This window comes from Bos indicus, chromosome 27 (assembly GCF_029378745.1).
Source record: "Bos indicus isolate NIAB-ARS_2022 breed Sahiwal x Tharparkar chromosome 27, NIAB-ARS_B.indTharparkar_mat_pri_1.0, whole genome shotgun sequence".
Taxonomy (NCBI): domain Eukaryota; kingdom Metazoa; phylum Chordata; class Mammalia; order Artiodactyla; family Bovidae; genus Bos; species Bos indicus.
The window spans coordinates 13,693,208-13,707,869 of NC_091786.1; the positions used below are offsets into that span (position 1 = coordinate 13,693,208).

The 14,662-nt window shown below is 37.9% G+C and overlaps 1 protein-coding gene across 8 annotated transcripts in view; it reads left to right on the plus strand.

Moving 5' to 3' along the window:
* TENM3 (teneurin transmembrane protein 3) overlaps positions 1-14,662 on the plus strand; it is a 2,742,616-nt gene that overhangs the window by 2,619,402 nt on the left and 108,552 nt on the right. For all 8 annotated transcript variants that reach the window (XM_070781691.1, XM_070781692.1, XM_070781693.1 and 5 more), the window contains 5 exons: positions 3,106-3,316; positions 4,361-4,462; positions 4,678-4,872; positions 5,935-6,135; positions 11,053-11,238. In XM_070781691.1, the coding sequence (XP_070637792.1) occupies positions 3,106-3,316; positions 4,361-4,462; positions 4,678-4,872; positions 5,935-6,135; positions 11,053-11,238 (895 nt within the window). The remainder of the gene's footprint in view (positions 1-3,105; positions 3,317-4,360; positions 4,463-4,677; positions 4,873-5,934; positions 6,136-11,052; positions 11,239-14,662) is intronic.

Here is a 14,662-nt window from a genome sequence, read left to right on the forward strand (position 1 = left end):
TTTCTACCACAATGTATGTGTTTAAGTAGGTTATGCATTTTCTTAAGCTCCAGTTATTAGAGTTCCTGCCTCCGGTTTATTCAGGATCAGCAGAGCAAACAGCTGTTTCCGAGTTCAGTGTTTAAACATGAAATACGCTATGAAGCAGCCCAAATTGAACATTTCTCTGTTTCTGGGGAACGTTAAATAAATCAGCCCGAAATAATTAAAATTGGCCAACCATTCAGAATAATCACTTGAGTTTTGAAAGTCTTTGTGACCCGTTATAAAACTGTCCGTGTGACTGTTGCCAAGGAATCAATTGACTTTCTTCCCCCTGATGCCCGATTCATTCTCCTGGACAGTTAGAAGCCTAAGGAAGCAATTTAACGCTTTATACAGTTAATAGCATACTGTATCCTTTGAGTGCATTTGCATGAAGCTGTTTTAGAATGGGAGTCAGAAACCTGGGTCGCCACTTTTTGACCTTGTGACCTTGAACAGATCTAACTTCCTGGTGACTCACTGTCTGTCTGTAAAATGAATGAGTTGAATCAGGTGATCTCTAAAATCGCTTCCTCCTCTGTGTTTACATTGAGACTAAATCACCATCAAAAAGTTGAGAGCACACTTAGGTATTCATAGATTCTGAGTTCTCATAATTTTAGTAGCTGAACTGTGTTAAGAATAAGGATAATCTGTTCAGTAACGAACCATCAAAATACCTTCAGTATAAGCTTTGTCTCATGATCGCTCCCCCAATGTGGTGAGACTGAATTTTGTCCTAAAAATAACAGGATTCTAAGACTTGCTGCACAAAAAATCCATAAGAATCTTATGAATAGGTATTACAGAACAAAACTCAGGTTTGCCCTTAAGTCATTACAGTACACCCAAAGAACAAAGGTTACTAAATTTCTATTCCATATAACTTGCTTCTTTTTTGTAGCAATGACTGTAGTATTAAATAGGGAATCTATCTTTAGGTATTTGAATATCCTCCTGAAGTTGTGTGAAACGTCCCCAGGGAAGAGCCTAGAGCTGGGTAGATACTTACTCCACAACAATCAGCTACTCCTCACCACAAGCATCATGCCTACCACTCCAGCCTTAGTTTACTGTTCAAAGTGTGATGCAAAATGATGATTTCTGTGATAAAAGGTGACACTTCACAGGGCCTGAAAGACCTACCAAAATTCAAAATTTCCTCCTTTTCACTTTTTCAGTTACTGTGTTTATGCTAGGGGAGAAAAATGTTTATATGCAGTGGGACCATCAAAAGAAACTTTTTCTGGCCTTTTGCCATGCTCATGCAACTATTTAAAACTGATAAGAAAATGAATGGTTTATTTGAGACAGAGGCACCATTCAGAACTGCTGAGTTAATTTCCTCTGATAATTTTGGAATATAATTCCAGTGAAATTTTTGTAGTTCAAGTGTCCACACCAGTCATTATCTTCATCCTTGTAAGATATAAAAAAAAAAAATGTTTGAATGCTAATCACATTATTGCTTTTTCTGCATTCCTCACAGCTGAATGATGTTATAGTATAGTTCGACTACACAATAACAAAAAATGCTTTTATACTTAAATTTAATATTTAGTATGTTGGAAGCTGAATTAGATATTCTAAATTCTGCCCAGTAGTAACAGGAAAAGGTCTACGTACAGTGGCAAAGAATTAAATAAGTTTTCCTTAAACAGACCTCTGATGAAATTCCATTTAAGAAATCTATCAGAAAGTAGAATATTAGTGATTCACACGTGCAGGGCTCTGACATTAATGATTTCTATAGATAGCGCTGTACTGTACTTTTCACCATCAGTACATACCTCAGGAATAAAGTGAAACTGGGTAAGAGTCTATAGACACTGAATAATTACTTTTAAGAAACTATTGTTGAACAAGTTTATTAAAACTGTGTTGGAAAAGTCTTTGCAGTGTCTTCCAAATTCGCTGAATTATCTCTGACCACAAAATATTATCCCACTATTACCAGCCACATCACATTTTTTAAAAATTACCTTTGAATTCTCTGGTTAAATTCTTCCAGCTGCCCAGTGTTCATGATTAATCTTACTAGAATAAATATTGTTTAATGATGATTGACTTCATGATAATAATTGGCTCATCCTTTCAGAACCCCTCTGGAAAAGGAAGTGGCAACCCACTCCAGTATTCTTGCCAGGAAAATTCCATGGACAGAAGAGCCAATCAAAGATGTAAAGGCATCTTATTATATGTTTTTAATCTAACTGCAACTAAGTACAACTCCACGCTGGCTTTCTCCATGGTGCTTGCAGTGGTCATATCAGGGTCACAGAGAGGTGTGGAGTCAGGTAGTAGAAACAGCCCAAGCTTTGGAGCAAAGCTCACTGCAGTTCACAAACCACCTGCACCACTGACCAGCTGTCTGACCCTGCTCAGGCGTCTCGGGTTTCAGTTTCCCTCATCTTTAAAGTGTAAACAATAACATCTTCCTAGAAATGTTGCTAATGATGATCAAAAATAATCCTGGCACAGAATAAGTATTCAGTAGCAGTGGTTACTACTTAAGTATTAATAAGGAGAAAACCTTAAGAGATCATTTAATGTCTAAGTAAAAATGATGGAGGTTTATGGTCATAGCCCCAAATTGCCTAGACTCACAAATTTTGTAAAAAAAAAAAAAAAAAAATTTATAGTTTATTGAAGTATAGTTGATTAAACAACATTGTATTAATTTCTGCTGTACAGCAAAAGGATTCAGTTATACATACATTCTTTTCCATGTTATTGTGAAACGGTGAGTATATTTCCCTGTGCTGTACAGTAAAACCTTATTTATCCATCCTACATACAATGGTTTGCACCCGGCACTCTCAAACGCCCACTCCATCCCTTCCCCACCCTGCCCCTTGGCAAACCCCAGGTCTGTTCTCTATAGCTTACACTCACAAACTTTTCATCAGTCGGATGAAAGGGAAGAAATGGTCCGTGATGTTAAATAGAACAACGGAATGCAGGCGGTAATCTCCATCACCCTTGTAAATACAATACCTAGAAGACCTGTCCGTCAGGAACATTTTCCTGCCATTGCAGTATTTCTGACTGCTAAATAGTCTTCCTTGTCCTCGTCCTCAGTATGACTTTGTGGAGCTCCTAGATGGCAGCAGGTTGATCGCAAGAGAGCAGCGGAACCTGCTGGAGTCCGAAAGAGCTGGGCGGCAGGCGAGGTCCGTCAGTCTCCACGAGGCCGGCTTTATCCAGTACTTGGATTCCGGAATCTGGCATCTGGCTTTTTATAATGATGGGAAGAATGCAGAGCAGGTGTCCTTCAACACCATTGTGATAGGTAAGGACCATCTTCCAGGTATCACTTCCAGGCGTCCAGCCTCAACGCTGTGTTAAATAGAAACTAAATTACCTTTCCCAGTCCTGAGTGAGTCCTGGGATGTTAGAGCCTGAAGTAATTATGAGAAGTTATTTTTTAAATTGTTTGTTTATGAATATATGACAAACCATGAAGCACTGAAAGAGTTATTCGAAAGTAGCTTGGAGGAGGAGAGTGTATCACAAAAACAGTTAAAAACACCTGTGTTTGAAATTAGCAGTGTTTTGCTTTACTGTTCGAATAATCTGGTATTAGGGGCTTCCCAGGTGGCGCTGGTGATAACTTGCCTGCCACTGAAGGAGACATCAGAGACGCAGGTGGCTTAGTTGTCAAGAATGTGCCTACCAGTGGAGGAGACTCAAGTTCAGTCCCTGGGTCAGGAAGATCCCCTGGAGTAGGAAATGGCAACTGTCTCACTTCCCACACTGTTCGCTGAACCCAGGGTAGGTAAGGCACGAGCAGGGAAGCTGGAAGAAAACTCCAGGAGCTGTAGGAACTGCAGACATGTTTATTCTCTCCAGATTGATGCAGCAGCAAAAGGGGTTTCTCAGGTGGGGCTTGTATACATTTACAGAACCAAAGTGGCCCATGGCCAAGCAGGTGCAATGTGATATGCAAGCTCAGTGCTATAAGTGATCTCAGCTATTACATAACCATACAAAGTCATTCTTTACAGAATGCGGGGCGAGAGGGCCTGAGAGCTCGACTTTCACCATCTTGGCTATGTGCTCTTTCCCCACAGCAACCCACTCCAGTCCTCTTGCCTAGAGAATCCCATGGACAGAGGAGCCTGGCAGGCTACAGTCCATGGGGTCACAAAGAGTCAGACACGACTGAAGCGACCTAGCACATACACAGTCTGGTATAAATGAATCCTTTCTGGGGTTATGGAGCCAGCCAGCCATACTTCCTTCAAGATGTAGCTAAAATGATCAAAGTGACACCGTTTGCCTCGCACAGGAGGCAGGGTGCACAGCAAGGATCACTTCTTTTTCTTTTCTTCAGAGTCTGTGGTGGAATGTCCCAGAAATTGCCATGGAAATGGAGAGTGCGTTTCTGGAACCTGCCATTGTTTTCCAGGATTTCTGGGTCCGGATTGTTCAAGAGGTATGCGACGTAGATTCTTTTCTTAAGCCAAGATAAATAAGCTGTAGAAACACGAGTCATTCAGGAAACTCCCAAGACAGGAAAGAAGGTGGGGGGGAGGGGAGGTGGGGGTTGAAGAAATGGCGTACCTCTTGTTCTAACAACATGCTGCTGCTTTGAGCGAATCTCGATGGGAAACGCGGCTGATGATTCTCCTGCCATGTTTTATTTCGCAGCAGCCTGTCCGGTGCTGTGTAGTGGCAACGGCCAGTACTCCAAGGGCCGTTGCCTGTGTTTCAGCGGCTGGAAGGGCACAGAATGCGATGTGCCCACGACGCAGTGCATCGACCCGCAGTGCGGGGGCCGTGGGATTTGCATCATGGGCTCTTGTGCTTGCAACTCCGGATACAAAGGAGAAAATTGCGAAGAAGGTAAACATGTCAATATTTGCCAAAGTCTATTCTAAGATATTCATAAAGAAAAAACAGGTGATATGTGTAATCTTTAGTTTAGCAATGAATCTTTTTATATGCCTCCTTCTGAAGGTAATTTTGATTTCCATATTCATGGAGGCGTTGCTTCATGAACATTTTACCTAATAAAAAGAAAAAATACCAAGGAGTCCCTTTGCTCTTTCTCAATTGTGTGAATAATTTTTTTTTCCACTCTGAGAAAATAAGAAAAAACTTGTGTCTTGGAACCAACAGTGGACTGTTTATTTATTTTTTGCCATTTTTCACCTTGATGCCAGCCCCTAAATCTGTTAGCCTTTGGTATCTCTAGAAAGGTGAATATTGAATATAATAGACTGATGGGAAAAGATACATCATGGGTTTGCTCCATAACTGTATATAATGATGATAGTTAAGATATTATACTATAAAGTGCATTTGAGATAGTTTTTTCAAAAAGCAGAAAAGCACCATTTCCGTTCTTCAATCAAATTGATTTTATTGATCTGCACACACAAAGTAATGCAATTAAGTCTCTGGAATTAAATTTTCAGGCCATTGACCCTACAAGTGTAAAGTTTTATTGAGTCAAATTGCTAAATTAAATCTCGTCATCTAAAGCACATTAAAGTGAATTAAGAAGGATAGAGGGTATGCAACTCATTTATTTCTCAAACATGTGAGGGTCCCACATAGCTGTCAGTATTCAGTGGTTATGGATTGGGCCAGCTAATTCAGATTTTGTTATAGTGAAGCCAATACTTATTACTCTCTGATTGGGCAGAGTGGAAAGCGGTCCTCTCAAAAGCAGAAGTGAGAATTACAAATCCTTTTAAGAGTCTCCATTACCTAAATGGCATGTCTCTTAATGCTTTATTGCATAAATTCTCTGCATTTTCAGAAACAAGTTCTTGCAAATGGTAGGTAAATATCTGAGTAGCCAAAATATTCAGGTAAATTGGGATTTAATTCTTTGTTCTGTATGTACTGTGTATATCTTCTAGATTTAATGGTAAATTGGTTCTCTTTTCTTTCCACTAGCTGACTGTCTAGACCCTGGATGTTCTAATCACGGTGTGTGTATCCATGGGGAATGTCACTGCAATCCTGGATGGGGTGGTAACAACTGTGAAATACTCAAGACCATGTGTCCAGACCAGTGCTCTGGTCATGGAACATATCTTCAAGAAAGTGGCTCCTGTACTTGTGACCCTAATTGGACTGGCCCAGACTGCTCCAACGGTGAGCTTCATACATTTGAGTGCTTAGTATTGTTTAGCTAAAGTTTACCATGGGCTTCCCCGGTGACGCAGTGTTAGAGAATCCACCTGCCGATGCAGGGGATCCAAGAGACAAAAGTTCGATCCCTTAGTTGGGAAGATCCCCTGGAGGAGGAAATGGCAACCCACTCCAACATGCTTGCCTGAAAAATCCCAGGAACAGAGGAGCCTGGTGGGCTACAGTCCATGGAGTTGCAAAGAGTCAGACATGACTGAGCACACACACGCAAAGGTTACCATACTTTATTAGGTTGGCCGAAAAGTTCATTCAGATTTTTCCATAGCGTCTTACAGAAAAACCCAAAGGAACTTTTTGACCAGCCCAATAATTTTTAAAACACTCTTATTACACTTAATATAGGTTTTATTAAAGTAACCATTTATAGAAAGAAATGTTAAAAGTAATGAGATTTGTTCTCTTTTAATATGGAAAGAAACAGGCTTCATCATCTGTCATTAAAATTTCTCCTTTAGTATTAAAAAAATTTCTCCTTTAGTATTATTGTAAAGAAAAAAATATTTCAGTTCAATAAAGCTCTCTTTATTCTTAACTCTGAAGGCCTATGTGCAACTTGGAGATTAACACACATTATCTCATAAACAGAAACCTCAATTAAAAAATTATGTGACAACAGAAGACTTTTAATATGATCACAATAAAGAGTATACACATATAGATATTATGGTGTACGTAATAGTTCAACACTGAGTTTTTAATTGCCACTGTATGATTATAATAGAAATGGCAAGTAGTAATTTTATTCAGTCAGTCATGTTTTTATGCACCAACTCTGTGCATGGCTTTGTGACAGGCCCCAAAGGGATTAAAGAATAATCAATCATTCCTGCCCTCTAGAATAGTGGCTTTCAAGGTTTTGACCATGACCTAAATGACCTGTGGTCTTAAATATATTTTTACATTGTGAGCTCATATACCTTAGTGTGCATTTACTCACATCACTGAAATGAGAGCTTTGCAAAGTGATGTATAGTGATACTTTCTCTCAAGTCTGTTCTACTTTTTTATTGCCTTTTGCAACCCATGAATTAATTCTGTGACCATTCCCTAGTCACACAATATGGATAGAAGCTACTCTAATCTGTGTGCTCAGTCCCTCAGTCGTGTCTGACTCTCTGCAATCCCATGGACCGTAGCCCACCAAGCTTCTCCGTCCAGGGGATTTTTCCAGGCAAGAATACTGGAATGAAGATTATAGTTTCATTGGGGAGATAAGATAAACACACATGAAATACTTAGAAACCAATATGCTCCAGTTTAATATTCTATTGAGTGTTACATGGACATTCGCTAAATTCAGTGAATATTTAGATCCTGCCTTGATGCATATTGAAAGTTTACAAGATTTTTAATATTTCTTTCCTTCTTTTCAAGATTGCAGTTAGTGTGGAGGTTGAGGGAATATTTTTTGACTAGGGGAACAGTAGTAGAAAGTACTTAAGAGCATGAGCTCTGAACTCTCTTTTTCCTGGCATTTTTGAGGAACTTGGGTAACGTATCTGCTGCCCTAGGAGTCAATATTGGCATGAAAGAGTCACCGACCACTCTTCACCTGTTACAAATTGACTCTCAGAAGCCCAAACTAGAGAAAGTCTTATATAGGTTAATTTGTGGTATTGATGGAAAACTTCTGTTGAACTCATAAGTAGATATCCTAGTTAAAGGAGCAACTTAGGAGTTTTCTTTCTTGCTCTCTCTTTTTCCTTCTTTCTTTTCTTCCCCTTTCCCTTCCCCTCTCCTTTCCTTCCTTCAGTCTTTCTTCCTTCCCTCCTTGTCTTCTGCTTCCCTAGTCTTGTGAAGGCAGACAGTGTCTATAATATGCCCGTCACTGCCTCATAGACACGCGAGTTGATTCAGAGAGCTTGGTGAGCCAGAGAATTTGGTTAGACGATTCATGACTGTCAGAGCGGGCAAGGTGTATAGGATAAATAAGAGTGAAAAAACCTAAATTGGGGGCTGACTTGCAGAGGACCTTGAATGTCTCAGTAATGAGTTTTAAAAAATCATCACCAACCAAGGTTTATCAAAGCATGGATGCATGGCGTTATTTTCAAAAACATGTTAGCTCATTTTGTCCTCCACTTTAAAAAAATATAATTACAAGAGCAATATAGGCATTTAGCTCTTTCTTTAGGGTTTTTATTTACATTTTCAGCTTCTATACTAAAAAATGTAAAAGTCCAATTAAAGTTTATAGATACAATTACTTGTATAAAGCTACTTGATTCAGGCCTCTCTGCCTCCATTGGTGAAATAGGCATAATAATACTAGTTATAAAATAATATTTGTTTGAAATATTGTCATTCTAATTTGTTTCCCACAGTTTTCCAAGTTGGAAAGGAACAAAACAATGGCCCCGTTTTTGTTTCATGTAAACTTATTTAATACATTACCAGGATTATTTTATAAAGGATGGTTTGTAATTAATATTAAATAGCTCAAAAAGTAATTTGATCTTCTTCATAAAATGGTAAAAATGGTATTGTTATGAATAGCCAAAAAGATATCAGTGTTAGTTAAAAAATTAAACTGGCTGCCAAAATTACATATCATTATTTTACATATTTAGACTGATTTTTTTCATACTGCTGTTACTATTTTGCTAGCTTAAAATCTAATTTTACTTGTATATCTGACTGTTTAGACATAATGAGTGAAGGTCTTCATCCTGTTCATCTTTAAATCCTTAATGTAAAATGCACACTTATTAAATTCTCAATATAGAGAGTTGACTAATAAACACAATATACTTCTTTGGGAGAAAGTAGTTAAGCACAGAGCAAAACTTTATTAAACTTTACTATTAGCTGCCGAAAGACAGAAAACTTACTTAGAATTGTTAGTAGAGGTCTCAAACACACATAGGGCTATCCTGTGAAAACATCTGGATTCATGTGCCTCCAATTAGTCTGCATATCGCACAGTTCTCATTGAAAGTTTAGGAAAACACCTTTGTTAATCTACATTCGTGACTTAAAAGCAGTAGCATTTCGAATTTCTAACCTATTGAATTCTAAAGCAGAGCACTACCAGCTGCCTCTATTGTTGTTGTGGAAATGACCTTCAGAGATCTAAATTCAATATGAGAGTAGGTTTTACACCTGAAGAAACATTTGGTTAAGCTGCTAAAAGAGAAGAAATGAATTATTTCCATCAGAAAGTTTATAGGTTTGAAAGCAACAGAGCTCTCCTCTCTCTCCGGCAGCAGTTTGTCCATTAATTAGCCCTTCAATTCCACTTCAATTAAATTAACTCTAATTAATAAGTTCATTACAAAGATTGACACACCTTGCTCAAAGCAAGTGTGCTAAACGCTGATAAACACCTTCACCCTAATGAAAAATTGATTAGATGGAATAAAAAAGGGAACCTCAGAAAGAAACCTCGGTCTTCTGAAGCTCAAGTGATGTTCTGTTCCTCTGAAGTTAATCAAAACATCTTGGATCCTTTAATCAAAAATTTAATTCAAAGGAGTTAGAAAATGTGGTGTGAAAAACTACATGCCACTCTCCTCCAGCTCATAGCCCTGACTGTTGTTTATAAGAAATGTTCACCACGGTCACAGAGCCTGGATCAAGTTTTTAAAAATTCTGCAGCCCTGTGAAGTCCACTGTCTGAGAAATATTATTTGGCCAATGACTGGGGAACTGTGGGATCATGCATGTGACTACCTAAACAGGGACTGGCTATTTTTTATTTTAAAATTCAGCTAGTCCATTTCCTGTTTGTTAGAAATGATCTAAGGTTTTTATTCATTATGTTTATTGTTGAAAAAAAAAAAAACTAAACAATAGTCTTCCAATCTTAAGAAAAAAAATAGTTCATTTTATTTAACTTTATATGTAAAAAGTAAAAAATAAAATACCCTCAGAGTTCTGTCTGTCTGTCTGTCTCTTTTAACTGGATCTCGTCAAAAAAAAACTTTTAAGAAAACTTTTTAAGAAAAAACTTAGGTCAGATGCCTGAATTCTGTTTTAATGACCTAACTTCTTGTTACCATTTTAAAAGTCCTTTGGTGACTTGTGCTGTTTTCAGTAATTCTAGTAATTGGAAAACCTTGCTTTTCAAATGTTAGAGTTCATGGTTATATATATTATTAAACTGGTTTTCTAATATTGTTTTGCTCAGCAACTTCTGTCAGCAGTACAAATATACTGTCTAGGAAAAAAACAACAATTTATTTTATTTAACCAGTTTGTTTGTGTGTTGGACCCAAGCTAATATGTATACTATAATATGTATACTTTTTTTTTTACTTTTTTAAATAACAGATTCTTTCTAATGAAAGTTTCTAAATATTTAAAAAATGTAAACTATAAGATTAAAAATAACTCGTTTTCAATTTTTGCTACCCTGGTGAAACCCAGCTCCTGTTAAATACCTGACGTACATAGACACATACAAATTTATTTCATAAATTTTATATCAATTTGATGTATATGTACATGTGTTCCTGGCTGCCAAAAACTTCCTCTGAGAAACATATAAGTATGTGTGCACATATTTTCTTCTCATTATGAATCATATGTTCTGTTTTGTTAGTAGTGTGTGTGTACACACATATATAAATATAGGAAATTGTTTATAGCATAATTATTATGTGCATTTTATCCCCGATATGGCAGAATGTAAAATTTAAAAAAGTAAAACTACGTTTATCATTCTTAGCCGCCGATACTGAAATTTACTTAGTAGGTAAAATGACTTAGTAGGTAAATACTTTCGTGCTTATGTTCAAGGATTTTGCTTTTCACTGTCACAGGTTAGAGTTGAAGACGAAGCACTGCTTATTAACTAACTCCCCTTCTCACTCCCCTCTACTCTTCTTTCTTGACCTGCTTCCTCTGTTTTACATCTAGAAATCTGTTCCGTGGACTGTGGCTCACACGGTGTTTGCATGGGGGGGTCCTGTCGCTGTGAAGAAGGCTGGACGGGCCCAGCGTGCAATCAAAGAGCCTGCCACCCGCGTTGTGCCGAGCATGGGACCTGCAAGGATGGCAAGTGTGAATGCAGCCAGGGCTGGAACGGAGAGCACTGCACCATCGGTAGGCCCGCCCCCTGCCCTGGCCCCGCCCCCTGCCCCGAGTACTCTAACAGAGCTCACAAGGTGCTGCGTTTCACCTTGGAAAAACTCTTCTAATTATTGATAATTTGTCCTCCTCTTTCTTCCAAAGGAATAATTTCATTTTAAAATAAGGTCCTCATTTTCCAATTGCAATCCAGTTCTTTTTATTTTTCTAATGTTTTAAAATTCTTATTGGAATATAATTGCTTTACAGTGTTGGGTCAGTTTCTGCTGTACAGAGAAGTGAATTTGTTATAATCTGGTTCTTTTTAAAACCGCTGTATCAAGTGTGAAGTATAAGCATATTTTATTCATTGTTTTGGGGGATGGCCACCAAAATTGACTCATATAAGGAGGATTTAATTTCTTATAAACCAACTCTTATTGAATATTCCTTTGTTACATATTGCCACTGTGGAATTACATACATTACAATATTCTGTTACATATTGCCACTGTGGAAAAGCAGTATTTTTTACTTGAAAAAAAGATTCCCAGTATATAGCCTTTTGGACTCCTATAGAGTCCAGAATCTCACATCTTAGCACTTGTCCATCTATTTGAGTCTCTAAAAAAGAAGTTTGAGTTTTTATGACTTTATATTGTAGTACTGTGAGAAAGTAGAGTAAAATGCACAATTCTAGTTTTTCTTAGATTTATATGCTTCACACTTCTTAAAATATGATGAGGTTCTGGCACATGTGTTGGTTAAATAAGACAATCAAATAGGTGTTTAAGATCAAAATGTTGGTATGTAAGTGCTATTTAGCCTGGATACAAAAGTACCCAGAATACATATACTGGTTCTGTATTTTCAGGGTGTTAAGTGCCTTGGCCTTTACTGTTTTAGTCACTGAAAGTAAAACATTTATTTAAAGAAAATGCAACAGAAGTTAAGTAATACATTTCTGCCTCACTTCAGTGAAAGTGTACAATATTAATTATAAATGGCATGATCCTACAAAAATTTTGTAATTTGAGAAATGGTGTTTGTCTGAAGATCAGGCCTTACAGGGTCACCTGTTAAAGGTGAGCTACTGCCAACAACTGGGGAGCCTGTAGTCTTACTTGTAAACTGCCAACGTGCACATGCAGGACCCTTGCAGAGAGCTCACCCCTAACATCCTTCCCTCAGGAGGCTCTGCCCTCCTCTACGCTTTAAGGGAGGCTCCACAGCGAAGGGGCTGCCTGTTGCTCACGCGAGCCCCACTTGTGAGCTACAGCAAGGCAGAAAATAGTTGACAACCACGATTTGCATCTGTTCTGAGAATGTACAAGAGACAGTGTAGTATCCCTGTGATCAGGCAGCTCCATGCCCCAGTCCCAGAATGGGTGCACACTAGAAGCGGGGCAGGAAGAGTGTGCTTCTAATCCTACTCCATTGTGTTTTTTGGCCCCACCACCCCCATCGTAAGTGAGTTGAATCTAGCTAGAAGGAAAATGTTATATACTGGACTATTTGTATCCTGGGAAGTGCAACCAACACATGTATCTATAGCTTGGACTATGAGGAAGTGTACTGTAAAGTTATCCATGGGCAGTTTTCACTTGTCAACCAACAGCCACCAAACAAATCATTCTCTGGGTATCCTTACTGACCTTGGTAATATCATACGGTTAGTTTCCCACAGAGGACCTGTTCTTGAACAACTTTCTCCATGTCTGGGAAGAAAGGGGATTTTTGCTAGTAGCAGGTCTTTTTATTATAATTTAATGTGTCCTGCAGTGGTTAACAATTCCACTTTGTATTGTTTCATTTTATTTTGTTGCCTTTATACTCTGTATAAGTGACAGTGTAGAAGGAAAGGATCTGCTTCATTTAAAAATAAATCTTTGAAATGAACCTTTTAAAAGATGTAGAGAACCTTTAAATCATTGTTTTACTCTTTTATACTCTCAGAAGTAGTTATTCCAAATTTTTGCATACAAAGATCCAATTGCTTTTCCCTGTCTACTTCCTACCTTGTGTATATGTCCAAAGTGAAGTCTCAGGGGTCCTTTAAAAGGAGGCCTTTGTGAGTCACTGATTAAACAGCCCAGGAAACTACAGTATGTTTTCTCATTCAGAAGAGTTACTGTTCTGTTCATTTCCTCTCGATTTCAACACTTAGGCGTCTGGCTGAAAGGAACTTTCACTTTATGAAAGAAGACTCATAAATCAGCGAGATTTTTTTTTTCCTTTCTCCGTATTATGTGCCATCTCATTGAATACAAACAGGGAGGTTAATTGAAAGAGAGATGGAGGAGAAATTAAACAGTTAGAAGCAAACAAAAGTTCCCAATAGAAAGCAAAGAATATTCTTCATTAGTCATCTTACTGTCTTCATAAACTCTCCATGCTTCCATAAAACCATAGGCATTTTGAGAGTAAAATAGGTTATGAATTTAGAGTATTCACAGAACACCCAACTACCTGAAGGGATTGATTGCATTCTGATATTTTTATTAGTGTGTTCACACTTTGCTCTCATTATGAATCATGTATTCAGCAAAGTCATCCTCAGGTTTGCTGTCCCAAGTCCTTCTCCTTTCTTGGGTTAGACTTTGATTAGCGATGTATCCAGATTAAAAAAAATGAAACAAAGAGAAATCTACTTTTAGAAATACTATGATTAAAATGAATAGATCTCCCTTCCTCCCCTCAAAACCATTTAAGATTGTTGGACCCTTTCATAAATTAAGAGTTATATGACTGAATCACATCAAAGAAGCACCAGCAATGATTACTGGCATAGTTTACTACTAGTAGCACTGGTAGATATTCGGCTACCGTAATGTCTTCCTTTGTAAGCAAACATTCCATAATTGGTCAAAAGATTATCATACTCATGTTTCTATCTTTGTTTTTCATACATTGGAAAGATAACTAGAGGATACAGAAATTAATCTAAAAATATTAAATATAACTGTGGTTTATAAGTAATAGTTGACAGAATTAGAATATTATTATAACTATTTCTATATGACAAAACTTAAAACAGTTTTGTAGTGTGAGAATTGAGATGAATCAAAGTCAGATCTGTGAACTGGAAGATACTTGGCCTAACTCGGTAGGCTCAGTATTTGTAATGTATTTAATTGGAACCAGAATCTGTAACTATGCAGAGGCAACTTGGTTGGCTCTCTCTTTGCTTGTTGCTTAGGAAAGAGGCTAGTTACCCGATTGGCCTATGGTTGGAGTGAATGGGCCGTAGAAGCAGCACAAATACCTACAGCCTCTACTGAACAGACGTTTGGAGGCGGAATCCATAAAAGTGTCAACACCAGCTAACTCTCTTGGTCAATGATAAATCCCAAGTACCGAATTTTAAGTATTATTAACCTGTGCTTTCCCCCAAGAAATATTCTTTTCAGCAATGGCTGGAAGAAATTTGCCCCTAGAGCCATCCATTTATATCTGAGAG